This window comes from Triturus cristatus, chromosome 4_1, assembly GCF_964204655.1.
Source record: "Triturus cristatus chromosome 4_1, aTriCri1.1, whole genome shotgun sequence".
NCBI lineage: Eukaryota > Metazoa > Chordata > Amphibia > Caudata > Salamandridae > Triturus > Triturus cristatus.
Window position 1 is genome coordinate 1,139,075,325 of NC_140585.1, and position 20,649 is coordinate 1,139,095,973.

A 20,649-nucleotide genomic window follows, 5' to 3' on the forward strand; every position below is an offset into this window, starting at 1 on the left:
GGTCCCAGAGTATACAGACTTATAAAGGACTAACACAACATCAATAGCAATAAGTACAGAAAAAATGATGTCAAAGTGTTATTTAATCACACATTGGCAAGATGCACATTTTTCATAAATGCAATCAACTGTAATCAAACAGTGCGGGGTGCCATGGGAGGGAAAGGGGGTAGTGAGTTGCGTGAGGTAAAAGGGAAAAGTGACATATAAATTATATGAAACTGTCACAACTTAATTGTAAGGCAAATACGATTTTAAAGCCACATAATACAGATAAAGTTCATTGGTTTGGAACATAGATTATTCACAGAGACCATGTACAAACAAAAACACAGTGTGAATTGCACTGTTGGAAGTACTGGCAATGTAGTATTGTCGACGTTTCGACCCCTGGACATAGGTAGGTTAGTTGGCTCCTTACTAGCGGGGTCTTCTTCAGGACACAAAAGACGGTGTAACAGGGAGGAATGGCACCTACAATGATATTAAGTCAGTGTTACTAATAAAAATGGAGTCCCAACCAGGCGAAATGAAAGGGACTCGATATTGAACAGATCGCTATAGTTACCAAAATAGAAGGTGGACCTATAGTCAGAGTCCGCTTGGCGTCAGAAGGCGCAGGGGCTGGGAAGCTCCAAATGAGGGTGGGGTGAGTGACACCTACAAAGAATTATGAGGTGTCATTGTAATGATCCGTTAAACCAATAGAGAATACATAGAGGTTCAGAAGACCTCGGCATGAGTGACTTACTTATTAGAAAATTCATTTAGATCGGAGAAATTAATAACTCCAACGTCACACGCAGTGGCGCACCATCGGTGGGGAGAGTGAAATTAATCTCAAAAGTAATTCAGCCTCTAAAAATATAAGGTAAAGGAATGGTAATAAAAACACTTTTAAAACCCAAACCTAAAAAAAGTACAGCACAAGGGACAGGGAACCCAGGGCTTTCACCAGCAAATAGAACTTCAAAAAGTGTGCGAATGTTCGACACACTCAGCAGAAGGCCCAACAAATAAACTACGGGTCACAGTGGGAGATAGTAACAGCCTAAAAAGGGTGCCCAATATTTATTCCAAATCTGATAATGGTATAAGCAGGTTAGCATATAATATTATTATACCATCGCAACCTTAGCGTTTGTAGAGGCTCAGTAGGTAATACTGCACGTATTTGTACCTTGAAGTACAATGTTCCTCTGTTACAATGCTTGTTGCAAAGCAATGCAGCAAGTTTATTACATTTGTTGAAGTTGCTGCAGTTACTGGTAAAAATGTACATAGTACAAGTAATAGTGTGTTATTTTGGGCCATACATTGTTTACCTTGTGTGTGCCAGGTGTTAAATAGTATCAGCTGTTAATAAATATTTTGCAATTTATTGAAAAATAAGTTGCTTGCCTAAATATACTTGTTTTGTACCTTTGTTGGTTTATTACACATATGAAATGGTTGTAAGGCGCTTGTTTTACTTTTAAGCTGCGGTAAATGTAGCACGTGTGTTAGTGCGTGTTTGAGGCAGCAGCACAGACTAGTTGTGATCTGTTCTATGACGTCAAATGCCTTTCAGTGAAATTGCCAACGGTTGCATTTTCCCCCTTGGTTAATGCACGCTTTAATATCTAGGAGAGCTCTGGTAACAGCCCACGAACAACCTGTGTTGTTGCTGGATTCCTGCGTTTCTGCCTGTTTTCAGAGAGCCTTTGAGGAATGCACTTCCCGGGGATAAGCACAAGTTTTATGGGGTCCTTTTGTTCCACCCCAAGATTCCTTGTGTCCACTTTTGAAGTGGAGTGTGGGGCGCGGGTGTTGCGACCCTTCCATCCGTTTGCCTAGAAACCCTATGCATACCTGTGCTGAATCTGGTGCCGCGTTAGCAGGGTTGGGCCCAGATATTTACTGTTTGCGATGAACACAGGGTTTGTTCTGCCGTGAATCCGAATAATATCTGATGGCTTATTGCATGTTTCCTATGTTGATATGAGAAAATATTTTTGGGGGTTAACCCTCCCGTGTAGGCCTGAATATTGTTCAACATCTCTTAAATCCAGTCTCAAGTAAAGGAAAAACAGTTTGTGTTTCGTTTACCCCCTGTAAGCCTAGCGCACAAATTTGAGCCCTAGCCAGGTTAGAAACGGAAAAGATTCAGGAATAATTCGTTCCTAGAATTGTTGTGCGCTGTGCTTTTTGGAAGAGCCACTGTTGTGCGTTTCAAACGTACAACAACTATGAAAGTAGGTTTGGAATAACTGAAAAACACACACAAGTAGTGTATAAACAGTACATGGATACATTGTCAGAGGTGCAGCATGGTAGAGGTTTTGTGCGTATTTAACTTAGTACAAAACGTTGAAAATACGTTTAAAATAACTTAAAGAACGCACACGTAATGTATGAACATCACATTGACAAATTGCCTTAGGCGCTGCATGGTAGTTGTGTTGGATTCTTCCAACCTTGTAATGAAACAAGCATTTGCAATGCCTTAGGTCTCACATTTACGCGAGTTTGAGCTATTGACATTGCAAATAACAATGCCTATTGGCATTGTCATTTACAATGCCAATAGCTTTAACTCGTGTAACTGCGAGACCTATTGCATTGCAAATGCTTGTTTTATTTGTGTGCGCGAATCTGCAGATGATGTATCTGCTAAAAGAACTGCTCAGCATCACCCCCCCCCCCAATCCTTCCCGCGACCCCCCTCGTTGTCATTGGCCTCCAGTGAACCTTTGACCAGCGTGCCTTCTAGGGCAGTAAAGCCATATACTTCTGTTTCTAAACCCTGCCATTTGTTCCTGTCCCCCTTGGCAAGGATGTTGAGGGGGGTGGGGTTGAAGAGGGGGGTGGGGTTGAAGGGGGGGGGCACATTTCCCATTGGAGGGTAAGCTAGAAGTTTCCACACACATGGGGTCTTTGATAGCCACAGGGCGGGAGGGGGAGGGTTTAAGAAGTGCAACTATTTTGGGTGAACATGAATATGACTTTGAAGTCTCGTACGTTTTTTTAAATTATTTATTTTTATTGGGCTAGCACTTTACGATCTTATCTGATAAAAACTGTAGCTTTCCATCTATTAAGCGCCTTGTGTCAAGCACCTGGGAGGGGATGTGGTGCGTCCGCTAGACTGCCGACTTTGGTGCTGGAAACCAGGGTTCGAGCCTCGGGGTCGCGTCCACATCCTGTGATCCTGGACAAATCACTTAATCTCCCCGCGCCTGAATGTGTAATGTAAATACGGTGCGCGTGTAAAGCGCTCCAATAACTTCGGGTCGAGTTTGCGCTATATAGATATGCAAAAAAAAAAACATCACCACTATTCACTGAGCTACACATTAAGATAGTTTCAAAAGTTACAAAAGAAAAGAAGGTTAATTAAAGATAATCGGGGATATCGCTGAGTGCACCCCCAACTCCACACCCTTCGTCAGCACCACTGGCTGCATGGCTACTGATATAATAGAAAGACTACGATGCAATAACATTTGTACACTAAAAGGAATTGACAGGTCTATCTTAAACTGTGACCAGTTACCATTTGTCCATGTGCAGGTATTTAGAATTAAAATTGAAAATATTATTAAATAGATTCAGGCAATGGTAAAGAGGGAGAGATGTGGTCTGACGGCTAAAGCTGCCAACTTTGGTGCTGGAAACCAAGGTTCGAGCCTCGGGGTCGCATCCAAATCCTGTGATTCTGGGTAATTCACTTAATCTCTCCTGCCTACCAAAAAAAAACAAGCCAGTGCTCAAGCCACACAACAGGCTTGTCTCTGGCAACGGCAACGGCTTCTTTGGCCGACTTTGCAAAGTGAGAATTTTGATCCCATGGTAAAACTGAAACTACAAGTACCAGAATGCAACAGTTGGTTAAGAAGCTTGGACTCTCTTATGGTGTCAAGCATAGCTTTTGTCTGTTTGTGAGATCTATTTTCTACTTATGGGCGGTCTGCCAAGGCGGGCTTCTCCTTTCGCTCATAAGGTAAAGGGAAATTAGTTCAACAGAAGTCCATTTACAGAGTATTACGGACTGTTCCCAAAGCGTCTTTTCCCCTCTGGGCCTCTAGTTAGGCAGTCGAGGCAGGACGTGTTTGTTTAGGTCTTAGAAGTATTTTTCATCCGTGCACACAGCTCTGCGTGCAGCAATAATCAATGCAGAAAACAAGCCAGATATCCAGAAAGGGCAGCTGCGGAGAGAAAATGCTGGCTTTAGAATTAGCATAAGAAGGAGCAAGGGGATTTGCTGAATTCTGTCAAATAGTGTGATCCTGAGCAAATGTCTCGAGATCGTTCCTCGTGTCTTTCTAAAATTTAGAATGCTTAGAGTTTGAGAGGAGGATACGTGTTTCATAAAAAGCTGATCATTTGATCCAAAAAACCCTTTTTGGAAAGTGTCAAAGTGGCGAAAGATGCAAAATTGATGGCCCGGTATTAAGAGAATTTGCAGAACTCTCATGTTTCCCATGTCAATGCATGAGTACCTCAGGCAAGCCTGGTATGTTACTTTGTATTCTGGGAGTCGTCCTGCTTTTACAATGGAATAACAGGACTACCCCCCCAGAATGCAGATCTCTCGGGAGAGGATGTGGCGTTAGGACCGGAGCTGCCGACTTTTGAAATGTGGAACCATGTTCGAGCATTCTGGGCAAATCATTTAATCTCCCAGTGCCTATAAAAATGTGAATTCGTGTCATGCAAATGGTGCTTGTGTAAAGCGTTCCAATACCTCTGGGTCGAGTTCGCGCTTTATAAAAAATTTTAAAAATGCAAAGCAAAATCCGGGCCTTGCTGTGCTGCTCACACATGGGCCAGGAAAATTTGAGAGCTATGTTTGTCAATGGAATTAAGTAGTTAAATTAAACAAGCCCGGCGGAGCGTGGCGCGCGCGCTTGGCGGGGGAGCGCATTCCAGGCGGGGGAGCGGACCCTTTGAAGTGCGATGCCAAACGGATTGCATGGTGGCACGATGCGTGTGATTGTGCGCGTGCTAGCCATGCAATCCGCTTTTTGGGAGCACTTTTAAAACCCCCTTACAATAGTCTCGCCTTGCTATCGCTTACGCGATAGCAAGGCGAGACCTAAAAAGCGGCAGGGCTATTTTATTTCAAGTTTTCTTGCTAGCACATGGGGCAATTCATCTGTGCTTCGCTCATATATTAAATATGAAGGAGCAAATTCTTAACTTGTTTCTGATGAAGCCTCGGCTCCTCAGAGGAAACCCCCCCTAAATACCTGGAGGCTGTGTTCTGCCTGGGAAAAATTTACTTGCTGCGGTGCATGAGGAACCAAGTGAGCAGTGCCGAAAAGGGCTTTTTTGCTCGAAGATTTCTTCCCTCATGCAACCTACCAAGGTACCACCTCTCTCCGGAGTTTCTGGTGGGTTTTCCTTCTTGCCAGCGCCTGCTACTGCGTTTTCCCCAGACGTCTTCGGTGCACCTCCCATCTCCATGGCGGAAAAAAAAAAATCTCAGAGCTTACACACACACAGGGTGGAGGTGGGGGTTGTAGCCTGACCGTGGGAACCAGGCAACCATCCAAGAAAAAAAAAAAAGTAAAGCACTTTCCGACTCCAACCACTAGATGGCGGAATATGCACAGTATGTGAATCCAAAAGATGTCTATAGAGTAAAACTATTTAAACCAGTGCACTCTACTAATCCAATAGTACCTAGAAGTAATCAGGCTCTGCAACTCATGCTTTACAGACAAACTAAACATATACAAGAATCAAATAAATTATAAAAAAAGACCAGCCAATTCAAAGATTTGCATTTTACTGGGTTTATTTTTTTTTATGTAAAAAGTATTGATTTCTACAGAAAAAGGATTCACCAATCGGCACCCAGAAGACCTCAGAATATCAGATGTGGAGTGTGATCACGTTATTGGCTGGAACAATCAGCAGCCTTTTCTCCTGAGCCCAGCAGGAGCTCTCAGGGATGGGGTTAATCAACCTGTCAAATGAAGATAACAAGTCAGCTTTGTGTGTTGAAGACATATGTAATTCTCAAAAGAACGTCAGCTCAGAAACCTGGTCACCATTTAATTAAGTCAGATAAGATGGGTTATTCACTGAGGAATGTGGATTTGAAAGCTGTGCCAGCCAAATATGCACAACGTCTTAACCACAGATGCCTAACGAAGGCCAGATCCAAGCCCAGTTTTCAGAAGATCTGCATAACATGCATCTACATATACAAAATATTAACGGAGCTCAGATTCACAGCCAGTGGAAACTCTGAAAACCTGGCACTAGTTAGGTCTATGGCGGCTAGTATTATGCAGGACTCGGGTGGAAAGCGCCGACCAAGCTGACGAAGACAACTACTAGACTAGTGCTCGGGCTGCTGGTCCAACCAACTCAATACTGGTTTTGAGTGACAATCACACTGGACAATTGGCCACCATTATTTACCAATTGGCACTGATTGGCTGCTTAGCGATGAATGGGGGCAGATAAAGGGGGAAGCTTGCACTGGCCTTTTACTTTAAATAGGGTAATGAATTATACTTTTACTCAGTATGCAGGACCCTCTTGGAAATCTAGATCATTGAAGAAGTCGTGCGGGGAGGGCTGTGGTTACATTTTTTATTTTAAATGTTATATTTGTAAAGTTTCAAATTGAAGGAGACTATTAATTTTGATTTAAGGCTCTATGCACACCAAAGTAAACTATCTGGTCTCAGATAAAAGTTCGCATGAAAACAATTTAGATTGACAGGGGCGTTGCCTTCAACAATGCGTTAAGAAAATATTTTTTTTAATTATATTCAATTGCATGCATGTGGCAGTATAGAAAAGAATGACTGTTCACATGTGTAAACAATTCGACATTTGTTCAAAAAACACTTTCCCACTTTTCATTCATAAAGAGAAATGATAGCTCACATTTTATATAAAAACTAAATTTTCAAACCAGAAGCTACAGCCATAAATCATAAGAGAAATAATTTAAAGTGTTAAGTGAAAATAAAGACCTTTGTGGTGGTGTCCATGATGCCTAAACAAGGGTCACTGGACATACCTGACAAACAGGGGTGTGGGTGATGAGTGGGCAAGACAGAGGACAAGAGAGGGGGGGTGGAAGTGGTGTCACTCATTCCCCTCACCATGTACCGCAGAGGCAAACACTGAGAAATGTGTTGAATTTTAAACTGATTGATTTCACAATCCTGGTTCAAGACGCTGGGCTCCTTATTTCTTCTTATTATATTGTTAAGTACTATCAGTTTTCACATTTCATTGTAGAAGAAAAACATCAGAGAAGGTAAAGGCCAGGTTGAAGCAGATCTCTGCTTCAAAACTGGGCAGTGGAATCAACAGTGATTTTCAAAACCTACACTAAAATTGGGGTAAAGCTCTCTGCAATGACATTAATAAGGTCTATTCCCACGACCCTAGAACTCCTTCTAGGTCGTATTGTGATAATCTGTGGCCAACCTGTTCTGAACTCACATCCTTACCTAGAAACAGATACACATCCTGGTATAGGTAATCTCCTGTCACTCAGTGGTGACCTGTTCCCTGTTCAACCCTCTCACATTTTGAGGCATGGATCTTTTGGCCCCTAAGGCTTGTCCACCTGCTGGAAGTGTGCCAGGCCTCCTCCGACTCCTGTCTTCATACACTTGCTCTTTAGCCTCCAGAAGTCTCACTTGGACTGCTCTGGGGCCTTGAGGAAAGGGACAAGCGGCTTGCAGAAGTGTTTGTCGTCATCCCATGCATGCTGTCATCTGTTCCATGCATGCTACCCCAAGTCATCTGTTCTGAGCTTGCATCCATCTATGCAAAACACCCAGCAACGGGCTCTTATCTGGTCACTCAAGGTTGACCTTTTCCCATCACAATCTGCTTTTTCAAATGTGGCGGAATGGCTCGTTGGACTGCTATGGATGGTATATATGCTAGAAGTCTGCTAGGCCTCCTCGAGGGCCTGTTGGCACAGGCTGAATCTTTAGTCTTGTGCAGTCTCACTTTGAGCGTTGAGCTGTGGTGACTTGGGGAGGGGACAAGTGACTCACTGATGGGCTTCCATGGCTGGCAGATTGCTCAGATTTTGCACTCACTAGCAAGTATAAGGCTTGATATCTGATGCCCACTATCCTACACAACTACACCAGAAAACATTTGTGATGTATATTCTCTGGAGCCATATTTCTCTTCTCCTCGCGCTCTTGTATTACTCAGCTCCTAGTTGGTCTACCTATAGGGTAGGGGCTTATATGGGGGCCTCGAGATCTCCATTCTTCAGCCTGCAGCTTCCCATAGTGATGTTTTTATTTTTTCTTATCATTGTCTTTTGAAACCTTTTTTTCATTTTAGCCAGTGTTTCATGTTCTGGTCACATCCAATGACTACTTTATGTTAAAGTAACTGAAAAGGGAGATGCAGTTCATTCTCGAGTTAGTATTTTTTATTTTTTATTTTAACTTACCCAGAAGTGGAAAGGTCTTTGGTAAAACGTGCAATAGCAGCTCCTAAGGTGCCAGTTATTCCCCAGGAGGAGAGGTTGTTGGAAGGACCTTCGCTGCAAATGATTTGACTCACATGAAAGTGAAAACTTTGTAGTATCACGTTAGCCTGGGAGAATTCAGTAATGTGGTGTCCTACTGATTAATGTATGTTCCTGACCCATCTCTTGGTGATTTTGGGTGTGTGCCTAGAAGTTCATTTAAAGAGAAGCACTAGGCGTCCGATAGAAGAGGTCTGCAAGTGCACGTGGATGACCCTTAATGAACCATGTCATATCCATATTGGTCCAAAGTGTTTTCAAATACGTAAAATATATCTCCGTCTTCTGCGGAGTGAAATGTCATTCAAATGTTACATGAATTGAATTCTGCCTGCATTGCTACTATGGTCCGTTTATAAAGAGTTTTTTTTAATGATTTTCTTTCATTAGTAGCCTAAATTAAAAGTATTGCTCTTGAACTGTTGACTGATAGTTTATATGCACTTATTTATCTCTATTTGATTACAAACTTATCTCTAGACCTCCATTCCTCCCTCTGCAATGCCCTGTTTTGATGTTCAGTTTTTTCCTTCGTCTCATTTAAACCAGGTTTTATGTCCACAGCCATATGGTTGCCTGGCTTTTGGGGCCCAGGTCTGCTTTCAGGGAAAGAGACCCCTTCATCCAGCTGTACCTCGGGTCTCCGCACATTACATTTAGATCTTCATTTCAGGAAAAAACTGAAAACCCACCTGATCACCCGTTGCCCAATTGTGGAACTGTTTTGCTCCCACTGACCTCACCGGTTGTCTACCCTGTCTCCATTCCCTCATTAATTAATATTTCCTCCTGCCCCTCACTGCCACCTGTTGCTTTTCCTAATCTGTGGTCTCTCCTTTCCTACTGTACTGACATTTGTTCTGTCAACTATTTAATTCTCTTTCTTCCCTACAATGTGTTAACTTGTGGGATATTTGTAAATTGGTCGGAGCCCTCTACTAGCCAATTTACAGGTAGAACGACATTATAAACAATAAAAAAAAAAGAAATAAAATAAATCTCATGACAGATAACCCAGGCTACCTGAAAGTGGCCTTGGCCCTTTAGGCCAGAACCATAGAAAGTGAGTTAACATCCATATGGCCAAAGCTTGTCATGTCATACCATGTCATTTCTGGTTTACCTGTGATGGAATCCTTCTATGGTGTTCTCGGAAATCCAGACACTAAGCCTACTTGGTCATTTATCTGAGAAAGCTTCGGGAGCGCAATCACGCTCTTCATGTAACAGTCCCTCCTGCGGTGGGAAAAAAAAACACGTTTATTAGATTTAAAACTTAATAATGTGCATTTTGGAGCAGAAGCTAAAACGGGCTCTAAAATTGTTTTACACTGGATTGTCATCAGGTTTTAGCAGAAAATTTGCCATATTTGCAAATGTAGAACTTCATTATTTGACAACTAGGTTGCTCTATTTGCACACAACGCAAAATAATTACAACAGCTAAAACAGGAACAAACATTCGTACTCAATTCATTGGGTGAAAGGAGGCCTTGGTGGTGTTATTTACTGGTGTTATTGCTGTAACAGGCGCGCAGAGTATTTGTGTTCATTTTAGGACTTGCGCTGATTTAGGACTTACTGACGTTTGAGCTTCCACTTGGTCATAAAAGACACAACTAATATGCAAAACGCATAAATGCCCAAATATAAATGTTGATAAACTGATATTGAAAAATGTAATGTTGCAAACCATCTTTTTGCGAACTGGTAGAAAATAAGCATAATTTTCAAATTTTTAATCAGACCTCAAGTAAATTATTTTAAAGATAAAAGGCAATTGACTATTGCTACTTCGATCAGATTTCTCCGTGAAGCTTGGTTTCTCATCCAGCAGGAGGTGCGATTTCCTTCTTTGGAAGTTTTAATGTGTTGCTGGCATCATGAATCACAAGGAGAAGACAATTAGACACTGACAAATTTAAGGTGACAATCTTTTGAAAGGGGATAATTATGTGGTATTTTCCCTTTGAAAGGCTGCTTGGGTTCAATTTGCATGCTTTGTTTCATGACAGGAGCTGATTTATGCTTGATCCTATTTTTAGGTCTGGCGTTAGCCAAGACCTTTTGATTGTTTTTAAATATGTATACAATACATACATGTTGGTGCTTTTAGTCACCAATCTTCATCCATTGGTCAGTCATGTCATTTACATTTTTGCTTCTTCCCACTATATTTAGCATGCGGCAGCGGGTCAGCCTACTTAAACCACAGGTTCACTTAACTTGGAGTGACTGCATTTTGCCCTTCCAAGTAGCACATCCGCACACAAGCTAGTCCCCTTCAGGGCCAGTGCTTTTGTTTTTACCTTATAATTTTAGTGCTGCCTTTGTATTTAGAACTTGATGTGATAGCAGGATGCTTCTGGTGACCTTTCCAGTTTGATCAGATCCCATCTCCTGCCAATGCGGTTGTAAATTCCTTTGGGAGTGGTTTGTATTTGACTGCTACTGTTTCACAGCATACCAGATTATGCTCATTTGAAACTGTTCAGTAGTTTTTGTATATTGGAACCTCTTTTATTTATTTCCTTCCCTTCCTTCTTTTTCTTTCTTCTCTTATTTCCTTCTTTCCTTTCCCGCTCTAGCCATTTCACTCTTGCCTTCTTTCTTTACTGCTTTCTTTCCTTCTCATTCTTGCCTTCTTTCAGGCCTTTCATTCTGTCTTTATTTCCTTCTCTCCTCTTTCCTTTGCTCTTCCCCTCTTCCCTGGTTTTGCCTTTCATTTTTGCCTTTTTCTCAACTTCTTTCGCTTCTTTTCCCACTTTGCAGTCTTTCCTCCACTCTTAACTTCCCTCTTTGTTCCCCTTCCCCTTTTTCCTTCTCTTCCATTCCTCCTCTTTCCCTCTTGCCTTCCTTCTTTCCTATTCTTTTTTGCCTTCTTTCTTGCCCTTTCCTTCTTTTACTTTCCTAAACACTCTTTCCTTCTGCTTTCTCTCTATACCTTTACTCCCCTCTGTTTCCTCCTTTCTTTCCTGCTTAACTTTTCTTGCCCTCTTTTCTGTTTTCCTTCTCTTGCCTTCTCTTACTTGCCCTCTTACTTGCTTACTCTCCTCTTTCCGTCTTTCCATCTTGTTTCTATTCTTTCCTGCTCATACCTTCCATTTCTTTCCTTTCCTCTATCATTCCATATTTCCTTGTTTTTTCCATTATTTCTTGCCTTCCTTCTTGCACATTAGTTGCCTTCCTTCCCCAACTCTTTCTTGCCATCTTGCTTCTTTCTTTTTAGCCATCATAATTTCTTCTTAGCCCCTTTTCCCCTCTCACCCCCTTTCCCTCTTGCCTTCTTCCTTTCTTCCTTTCCTGCCATCTTATCCTCTTTTAACCAATTGCCCTCATTCTCTTGCCGTCTTGCCCTCTTTCTCTCCCTCTTGCTTTCTTTCCTCTTTCTTGACCTGGTTCTTTCTTGATGTCTTCCTTCAGCCAATACCAGACTAATTAACATAAGTAGTTCCCTTCAGTGCCAGATAGTACTATGATAATTTGTGTTTGAGACCCAAAAATTTGTGCCAGTCGCAAATTATTATAAACATTGACAAGAGCTAGGCATATTCCAAAACAAAGTTTTGCAAAAACCATAACAAAACAAGAATTGCCAGAAGGCTGGCGGCCAAAGTCTGGCCTATTGGTTTTACCAATGTTAGACAATGGTCATTCATCTGAAGTAAATACTAATCGCTTTTTTATAGTTTAGTGGAAGCACTATTTTTCCCAGCTCTGTAGGTGGCAATACACAATATTGTCCACTCTCATATGTCGGGAGTCCACTTATCTGCCGTTTCTGGTTTTTACATGCAACTAAAACCAGAAAAATATTTTATCTTCCTGTGAGTCTCTCCGTCATGAGGGGCAGGCCACCTCCAATTCCAGAAGCAATAAAAACCTGGCATCTCCCATCAATATAGACACAAGTTATTAACTATGATGAATTCAAACTAATAAGTATGCCCAGCTGTGACGACTCCCAACATTTCACGCATATGCGCCGCAACGTAACCAACATATCCCACACTCTACATCCAACATCGCACTAACCACACACCTCTGAAAAGGGTGCCCAGGAACCTCCCAGTTTGCTGTGTGCATGCACAGCGCATATAAAAAAAAATATTGCTTACAAAAGAAGTTGATAGCTGTGCGCATGTGCAATTACTACAGTTCTCATATTTTCAGGGGAGTGTATTTTTGTTGTTGTACATAACATTAATACCCTACACAACTTGTGAACATTCTTTTATCTGTCAAGTTCATGTGGATATTTACTAGATGCAACTTCGTTCTTTTATGAAACAAAAAATAAACATGACAAACAGCTATTATATGAGAACAATTCAATATAAATAAATATTTCTGGAGATGTCAACCCAATATATCTATCTCACACACACAATAAATCAGGTGCAATCAACCAACTATGCTTTTTTAAAATTATTATTTGTTTACGTGATTTATTTTTTCTGAATTTGTTTATTTTGTATTTTTCCAGATGGTTTATTTATGTACTTGATATCCAGCATTCTATTTTTAATATAAATACATAAGGGGATTTTTTTTGTAATGTATTATGATCTACTTCATTATTACACGATTTAACTGGTCATAAAAAGATGGTTCAAATTCCATTTGCTCACGTTTTTTTATTGAGTTTTGGCTCTGGTTTTAGCTGGGGAGGGGTGTTACTTGCTTTCCCACCAGCAGTAAACGACCCCTTAGCCATAGAACACTCTAGAAACTTCAGACTAACCTGGTTGGGCGAAGGCGGGGCTGGAGGCACAGCACGCTCATGCACACACAGCACCCAGCTTTCCTCCTCTCACTCTTATCATCCTCAGTGCATTGTACAGGTTGAAAGAGAAGCTTGCAGCAAACTAGGCTTTGAGAACTATTCCCAGAAGGAAATGTCACTTTACTACTGTGATACTTCACACTGGTAACTCGTATTACACAGCACTAATTTCACTGATTTACAACGTGCTGCGCTGCTTGAACATGGTGCAGTGTATGAAACGACAGAATAGAAACAGTGAAAGTGATTCACTCTAGGTAGGTGTACCAGTGACAGAATCTATTGTAGACAGGTCCTTCCGCAGTGACAGATCTACACTGTACACAGGTGCAGTGACAGACATACGCCATGGGCTGGCTGCACTAGTGACAGATCCCCCGAAGGCTGGAGCGCTGAAAGTGATGCACTGTACACCGGTGCATCAGCAGCGACAAGTGCACTGCGAAATGAAGCTCGAAAGTGACGTACATTGGAAACAGGTGCAGTGACCGAGATACACTGACAGGTGCACTGTAGACAGGAGCTCAGCAGTGCCAGTGATTCACTGTAGGCAAATGTGAGTAGAAACAGATACTCTGCGGACTGTAACCTCAGCAGTGACAGATTGGGGGTAGTCAGGAGCGCAGACATAACAGGTTCACTGTAGACACGTGTGGGGCAGTGACTGAAATGCACTGCTGGAGGAGCTCAGCAGAGGCAGATACACTGCACACAGGTGCAGTGGCAGAGATGCACAGTAGAGAGGAGCTCCGTGCTAAGAGATACATTGTAAGTGGGTGCAACAGCAGCGATGCCTCGTAGACTGGAGCTCAGCAGTGACAGACACTGTAAGCGCATTAGTCCCAGCAGTGGAAGAGGTGCACTGCAGACCGGGGCTCAGTGGCAAAACAGATACATTGAATCCATGTGCAGTGACAATGAAACTGTAGACAGGAGGTCGATGGTGACAGACATGCATTGTACTCCTGTGCAGTGACCGCGCTACATTGTAGACAGGACCTCAGTGGTGACCGGCACTGTAGGGAGGATCGTAGCGGTGACAGATTCTGTAGACACGTCTGCCCCAGCACAGACAGCCATGCATTGTATACAGATGAAGTGATAGAAATACATTGTAGACTGGGCACAACAGTAAGCAAGGCACACTGGAGACGGGCACATAGATCCGCTTTGGGCAGAAGCGCAACAGTGGCAGAGGTTCAGCATAGACAAGTTCCAGCAGTGACAGACCACCCGTGCACAGGAGTGACAGACTACCCATGCAAAGGAGCTCAGCAGTGACGGAGACCACCCGTGCACAGGTGCTCAGCAGGGACAGAGACCACCCGTGCACAGGTGCTCAGCAGGGACAGAGACCACCCGTGCACAGGTGCTCAGCAGGGACAGAGACCACCCGTGCACAGGTGCTCAGCAGGGACAGAGACCACCCGTGCACAGGTGCTCAGCAGTGACAGAGAACACCCGTGCACAGGTGCTCAGCAGTGACAGACCACCAGAGCACAGGTGCTCAGCAGTGACAGACCACCAGAGCACAGGTGCTCAGCAGTGACAGACCACCCATGCACAGGTGCTCAGCAGTGACAGACCACCCGAGCACAGGTGCTCAGCAGTGACAGACCACTGGTGCTCAGCAGTGACAGACCACCACAGCACAGGTGCTCAGCAGTGACAGAGACCACCAGAGCACAGGTGCTCAGCAGTGACAGAGACCACCAGAGCACAGGTGCTCAGCAGTGACAGAGACCACCAGAGCACAGGTGCTCAGCAGTGACAGAGACCACCATAGCACAGGTGCTCAGCAGTGACAGACCACCCATGCACAGGTGCTCAGCAGTGAGATATTCCATGAATAGGTGCTCCTCCAACTCCTCTGGGAGCGTGGCAGCCGAACAGAGCAAGATCGACCAGTGGGATACCATCTTCTCCAAAGAGAAAAAATGCTGTAGTCAGACTCCAATTGATAAAACAGACACTTAACATGACATCATTTTAAGGTGGATGGAACATCATTTTCTCAATAGCGGGAACAGATTTCTAACCCAAGCACTTTCCTTCCTGAGGGCTAATGGAGGAAGTGGTGTTCAGTTTCCTGCACTTTGCCCCCAGTGCACCGGGATGTTCAATATCTCCCCAGGGTTTAATCAGGTAGGCCCACTCACTTGTAAATAAACTAATTAAGCCATTGGCTGCCATGAATATCATTGAGGAATCTATGGTCAAGCAATATCATTATGTTATACAAACTGAGGCTACAGTGGTAAACAGAACCTTTGTACCTGCCAACAACTTCCTGGCGAACTCCCCAGACTTCTGAATGGCACGAGGCCTTTGAAGTGCAGCCAAACCTTCCTGTCACAGTAGCTCATAAGTATCTGACCCACCACAAGTACACATCTCCTGGTCCCTATAACACATTACTGTTTGTAAGTGCACAGAACCAGCTAACTGGCGATCTGAGCACTATTTGAAACACTACCAATAGCACAATGAATCAAAAGCCATCTAACGCTGATAATTGGAGTACCAATACATTGGAATAAAAAATAAAAAAAACATTAGTCACCTAGAGCTCCTTGATGCTCATCTCAAGAAGCAATAAAAATATTCATTTGTATCATTTCATTCTAGTTCATGTTGTTACATACAAGTGTGATAAGACATTTATTCAAACTTGACTTAAAGAAGGAAAACTTACCGTTGGGCAATGTTAGAGAAGTCGCCATCCACATAGGTATAAAACTGGCATAAAGGATCTTCATTGCACAACTGTTGACATTGTTGGTCTGAGTCGGCCTTGACCACCCTACGGTCATTCCCTAGAAAGTCCAATCCTTTAAAAGTGTGGTCACTGCATCCTGCAAGAAAAGTGACAGCTGAAGGAGGGACCACACACTTACAATCCTGGAGAAGCATACAAATGGAGTCTGATGGATTCTTGTTTACTCTGCTGTTAGCTCCTCTACTAAGGTTCCTTGACAAACTGAATTGAGAGGACCCCTCGGTTATCCGCGGTGATGCTTGTGGGACCGTTTACAAGAGCAGTAAATTGTACCAATGTCCATATACATTAAAGAAAGGTTCAACACTGGACATTTCAGTTCTGAATAGAAAGGCAAAAATCAATGTCTCTTCTACATTAGTATCTACCGGTCAGCTTTACCAATTACAGATCCTGATGGCACAGACAGTGTTACATGTTTGTTTTTCTATTCATCATTTAAGTTTCCACAAAATTAGAAATTTGTATTGAACACCTGGCATGAAGAAGGCAACCTGTACATACGTTTGCTATTAGAGACATGTTCTAGAAGTGCAACTGTCAGACCGTGTTCATGGGCCATGGGGCAAGAATGGGCTACTGGGTCTCAACCTTGTGGGTTGTGATGGTTTGCCTCTGTGGTCCGGCAGTCCTTCCAACTATGGCTCTGCAAGCAGGACCAAGTGAAACTCCTTCAGCGGTGGACTTCCAGTGAGATCACAGGCCTCAGGGCGATAGTGGGCTGCTAGAGCTCTAAACTCAAGCACACTATTATAATAAATGATGGTCCAAACCTACTGCTTATGGATGCCAATTCACTAAAATTGCAGGGGTAGCGTAAATTACATCATACATCTTTGACATAAATACAACATCAAAGCAATCTCCTATGACCTTTGACCCTAAATCTACCAAGGATGTGAAGTCACTTGACCTTGAGCAGGATGAGTTGACAATAATTGGCATAGCGGAAGTTAAAAAATAATGGAAAGATTAATATAACCCAACACAAATATCTATTTTAGATACACCTATATTAGTGTGCTGATCGTTGAAGGTGGTATGGCGTAGTACAATACTGGAACTAAATTGTTGCATGAAACATGCAAGAGGGCCAGATCTCTTCTAGGAGAACTGGGGGGGGGGGAAGGATGGTTACTCCCCCCCCCAGAAAATGTTGGGGGGGAAGAAAAGAATCAAATTGTGCATTTTCCCAAATTCATATACATTTGCTGACACCATGGATTATGAAAGGGCACTGATGGATCAGGCCCCCTCAGCAGGGTCACTTGCAAACGTTTTGACTATCAACCTTCAATTTTTGCATTGTTGGCCTTCGGGCTGTGCACTTTGCCACTTCAAGCCAATGCTTAAGCTCACTTCCCTAAACATGGTTTGATTGGCATGTACCAAATTGGCATATTTAATTTACTTATAAATCCCTTGTAGCGTGGATTACGATATACCCAGGGCCTGTAAATTAAATGCACAAGTGGGCCTGCAGCACTTACTGTGCCACCCACTTAATTAGCACCTTAATACATCTTCCAGACCTGTCACTGCAGCCTGAATGCAGTGTCACATTCCCATGTCGACTTGGCATTTAAACCTCATTGCCAAGACTTAAAGTCCCCTTTTATGATGTGCCACACAGAAGGTAGGGCCTAGGTAGTTCATACAGCATGGTGTTATGTAATTAAAAGTTTGGACATGTATTTTTACATTTTACATGTCCTGGTAGTAAAAAACACCTAAAATTAATTTCACACTACTGGGAGACCTACCCACTCCTATAGGATAATACTGGCGATTCCTAATTACATTTAATAAGCTGTAATTCCTACCAGAGAAGAGGTAGATATGTTATGTTTGGTACCTATGCAATTGTAAAGAAAAACCCTCTAATTACTCCTTCTATCCGAGCAAAAACATAATATATTAACCTATACTAAATGTATTCACCTCCCCCGGAGTGAGGATGGAAGTGGAGGTATCCATTTCATCAACAAAACAATTGTCTGCAGCTCCAGAAACACAGTAGGCCATGACCCCAAAGAATTATCTTAATTTCAAAGTGACAATTGAACGTTTTCTTCTTAGTCTTACAAATTATCAGGGTAAACCATTGGCATTACCATATTTTTGGTACACACCTCATGAGTAAAGTATAAATATCCACTTGGTGTTCATTGCTGAAAGCCCAGTATTAGTATCAGGCAGGAAGAGGGTTAGATCTACTGGATAGGTCACACAATTGACTACCTTTGCTATTTACCTCCATTTCCTTCCAATTTCACACCTGACCAATTTTGCTCTTACTCTACTCCCTTCAGGTTCCTACTGGCTCAATTTTTCTACTAGGTAGGTTGCCATCCTCGCAATCAATTGTAAAATTGATGCGTGTGCTTTTCTTTTTTCGAGAGGGAGGTGAAATGTGCACGTTAGTCATATGTATGTTTAAGGTGAGCAATACACAATTTTGACAATACCATGTTCAATGTTTTAGGCATACTATTCTACTCTGTGCAATCAAATGTGTTCATCATATTTACAGAGGCATGATCTTGCATACTACTCCTAGCTAAATTACAGTCTGAATGATTAATGAAACAAAGAAATGTTTTGCCAAAGTTCCAAAACTAGACATTTTTGAAGCCAACTATAAAACTAGTCAACACTATTGTCTGGAAGTTTGAAACTAATTTGTGTTCTCTATTAATTTAGGAAGACAGAATCTATAGCCTCTGCAAAGGATCCAATTTGGCTTTTTGGTCTCGGGAACTGAGAGCAAAAGGTCCCTTCTATGGGTGATCATTAGTGTTTCACTTTTTCAGTAAAATTCGCTTGCAGACGATTTTCACCAAATGCCTCTCAGCAGCAGCTCTCTGCTAAAGTGACAGGGCATCGACCCACTGCTCTATGAGCAGGTCAAAAAGGAAAAATAAAACTATAATGCAGGGGGGGGGGGGGTGAGCAGTCTAAGTGCCCATGAAGGTTTGACTGGATGTCTTGGGCCGGCCAAATAGACATGCGCACTTTGCATGTTCTCCACCAGGCTGTATTGTACAGCCAGGTGGAGAACATGCACAGGCTTCCAGTCCCTCTCCGAGCGCCGAACCACAGCGCTCAGACCAATCACAATGCTGCTGTAACACAGCATGTGATTAGCTAGGGGAGCCTGGGAGCATGTGTGCTTCCTGCTCCTGCAGTCGACTGAAGGGCCGAAGAGGCGGCAGCAGGTAAGAGATTTAAAAAAAAAAAACCATATATATATATATATAGATATATATATATATATATATATAAACTCCCCCCACCCAAACTCAGCTCCCCCCCGCCGTTAAGTAGCAGCCGCCACTGCTCTTTAGGTTCCTTAAGCTACCATTAATTTTGGGATTCCGGAGGGTATAATTGTAACCAGAAATTGATGGCCTAATTTATGAAGGTAAACTTTCACTTTTGTGTAAGTTTACGATTGTTTGCTATTCACAAAGGGATTTACGAGAAGTAGCTCTACAAGTGCGGAGTCTCTTCACATTAAACGACCTATCTATTTATGTGCGGAGACTCTGCACTGTTAGATACTACTCATAAATCCCTTTTTCACAGCAAATAATCGTAAACTTACACAAAAGTGTAGGTTTACCATTGTGAATCAGGCCTAAAGACACCGTTATGTATCAAACAAAGGATCAAAACGGTTACTGTTTTGTCAGGTGTTTTTTTAGGATACCAGGTCACAATATTTTTATCCTTTATTTGGCAATACATAAATGAGGTGGATCCATTTGAGAGTCATGGATTCAAGACATTCAAAAGTTAGCATGAATCCATGTACATCAACCATGCAATGCATGGGCTCAACTAAAATTCGTAGTCAGCAATACACAAAAGTGGTGAAAGAAAGAATGGCAGATCAACACTGCACATAATGACCATATTTTCCTCAAAACAGTTCTCCTAAAACCGTAGCTCCCGATTTATAGTATTACCCTTGAGATACATCTGCAGACAAATAAACATTGCACTGAGAAACCAGGATTTATCATAAATGAACCTGGCAGATTGTCTTGCCATACAATTTGATGTTTCATACCCATGGCACTTACAGACACCCCAAATGTGAAGCCGGTTTTAGAATCCACCCTAAACATAAGCCATGCAGGAGAATATATTTAACTTACTTCTTTTAATCCCAAAGCTTCTTAGCGAGAAGCCTGAAATGACGTTGTTTAACTGAAGGAATGATGGCTGCATCGTGGGAGAGCTCTTCAGATAGCAAAAGAACCTAATGAAAAACAGATTAACAACCAATTAGAAATTAAATATTGAAATCTGCCCTATCATGGGCTATAGGCATAATGTGCGTTTGTTCACAGTTTAACCAACTGAGCCATCTGAAAAGACCCAGTTGCTGCTCCTTTGATGAATGTAGACAACCCACAGAAGAACCAGCAGAGCATTTGAAGAGGGAAGTGGACATTGTCAAAGCCTCCCCGGGATGTTATGGAGTATAAAACGTCCACTCCACTCCTACATTAAATTGTGACTGCTCTGACTAGATTCTCCTCTTGCTTCCTCTTTTCCCAGGTT

The 20,649-nt window shown here is 42.5% G+C and overlaps 1 protein-coding gene across 2 annotated transcripts in view; it reads right to left on the reverse strand.

The window, feature by feature from the left end:
• Positions 1-5,764: 5,764 nt before the first annotated feature.
• The window catches only part of LOC146856185 (coagulation factor XI-like), a 117,634-nt gene continuing 102,749 nt past the window's right edge, over positions 5,765-20,649 (reverse strand). For both annotated transcript variants that reach the window (XM_085654238.1, XM_085654237.1), the window contains exons 8-11: positions 20,241-20,344; positions 15,994-16,153; positions 9,636-9,748; positions 5,765-5,953 (exon numbers count right to left, since the gene is read on the reverse strand). In XM_085654238.1, the coding sequence (XP_085510364.1) occupies positions 9,652-9,748; positions 15,994-16,153; positions 20,241-20,344 (361 nt within the window). In that variant the 3' untranslated portion in view covers positions 5,765-5,953; positions 9,636-9,651. The remainder of the gene's footprint in view (positions 5,954-9,635; positions 9,749-15,993; positions 16,154-20,240; positions 20,345-20,649) is intronic.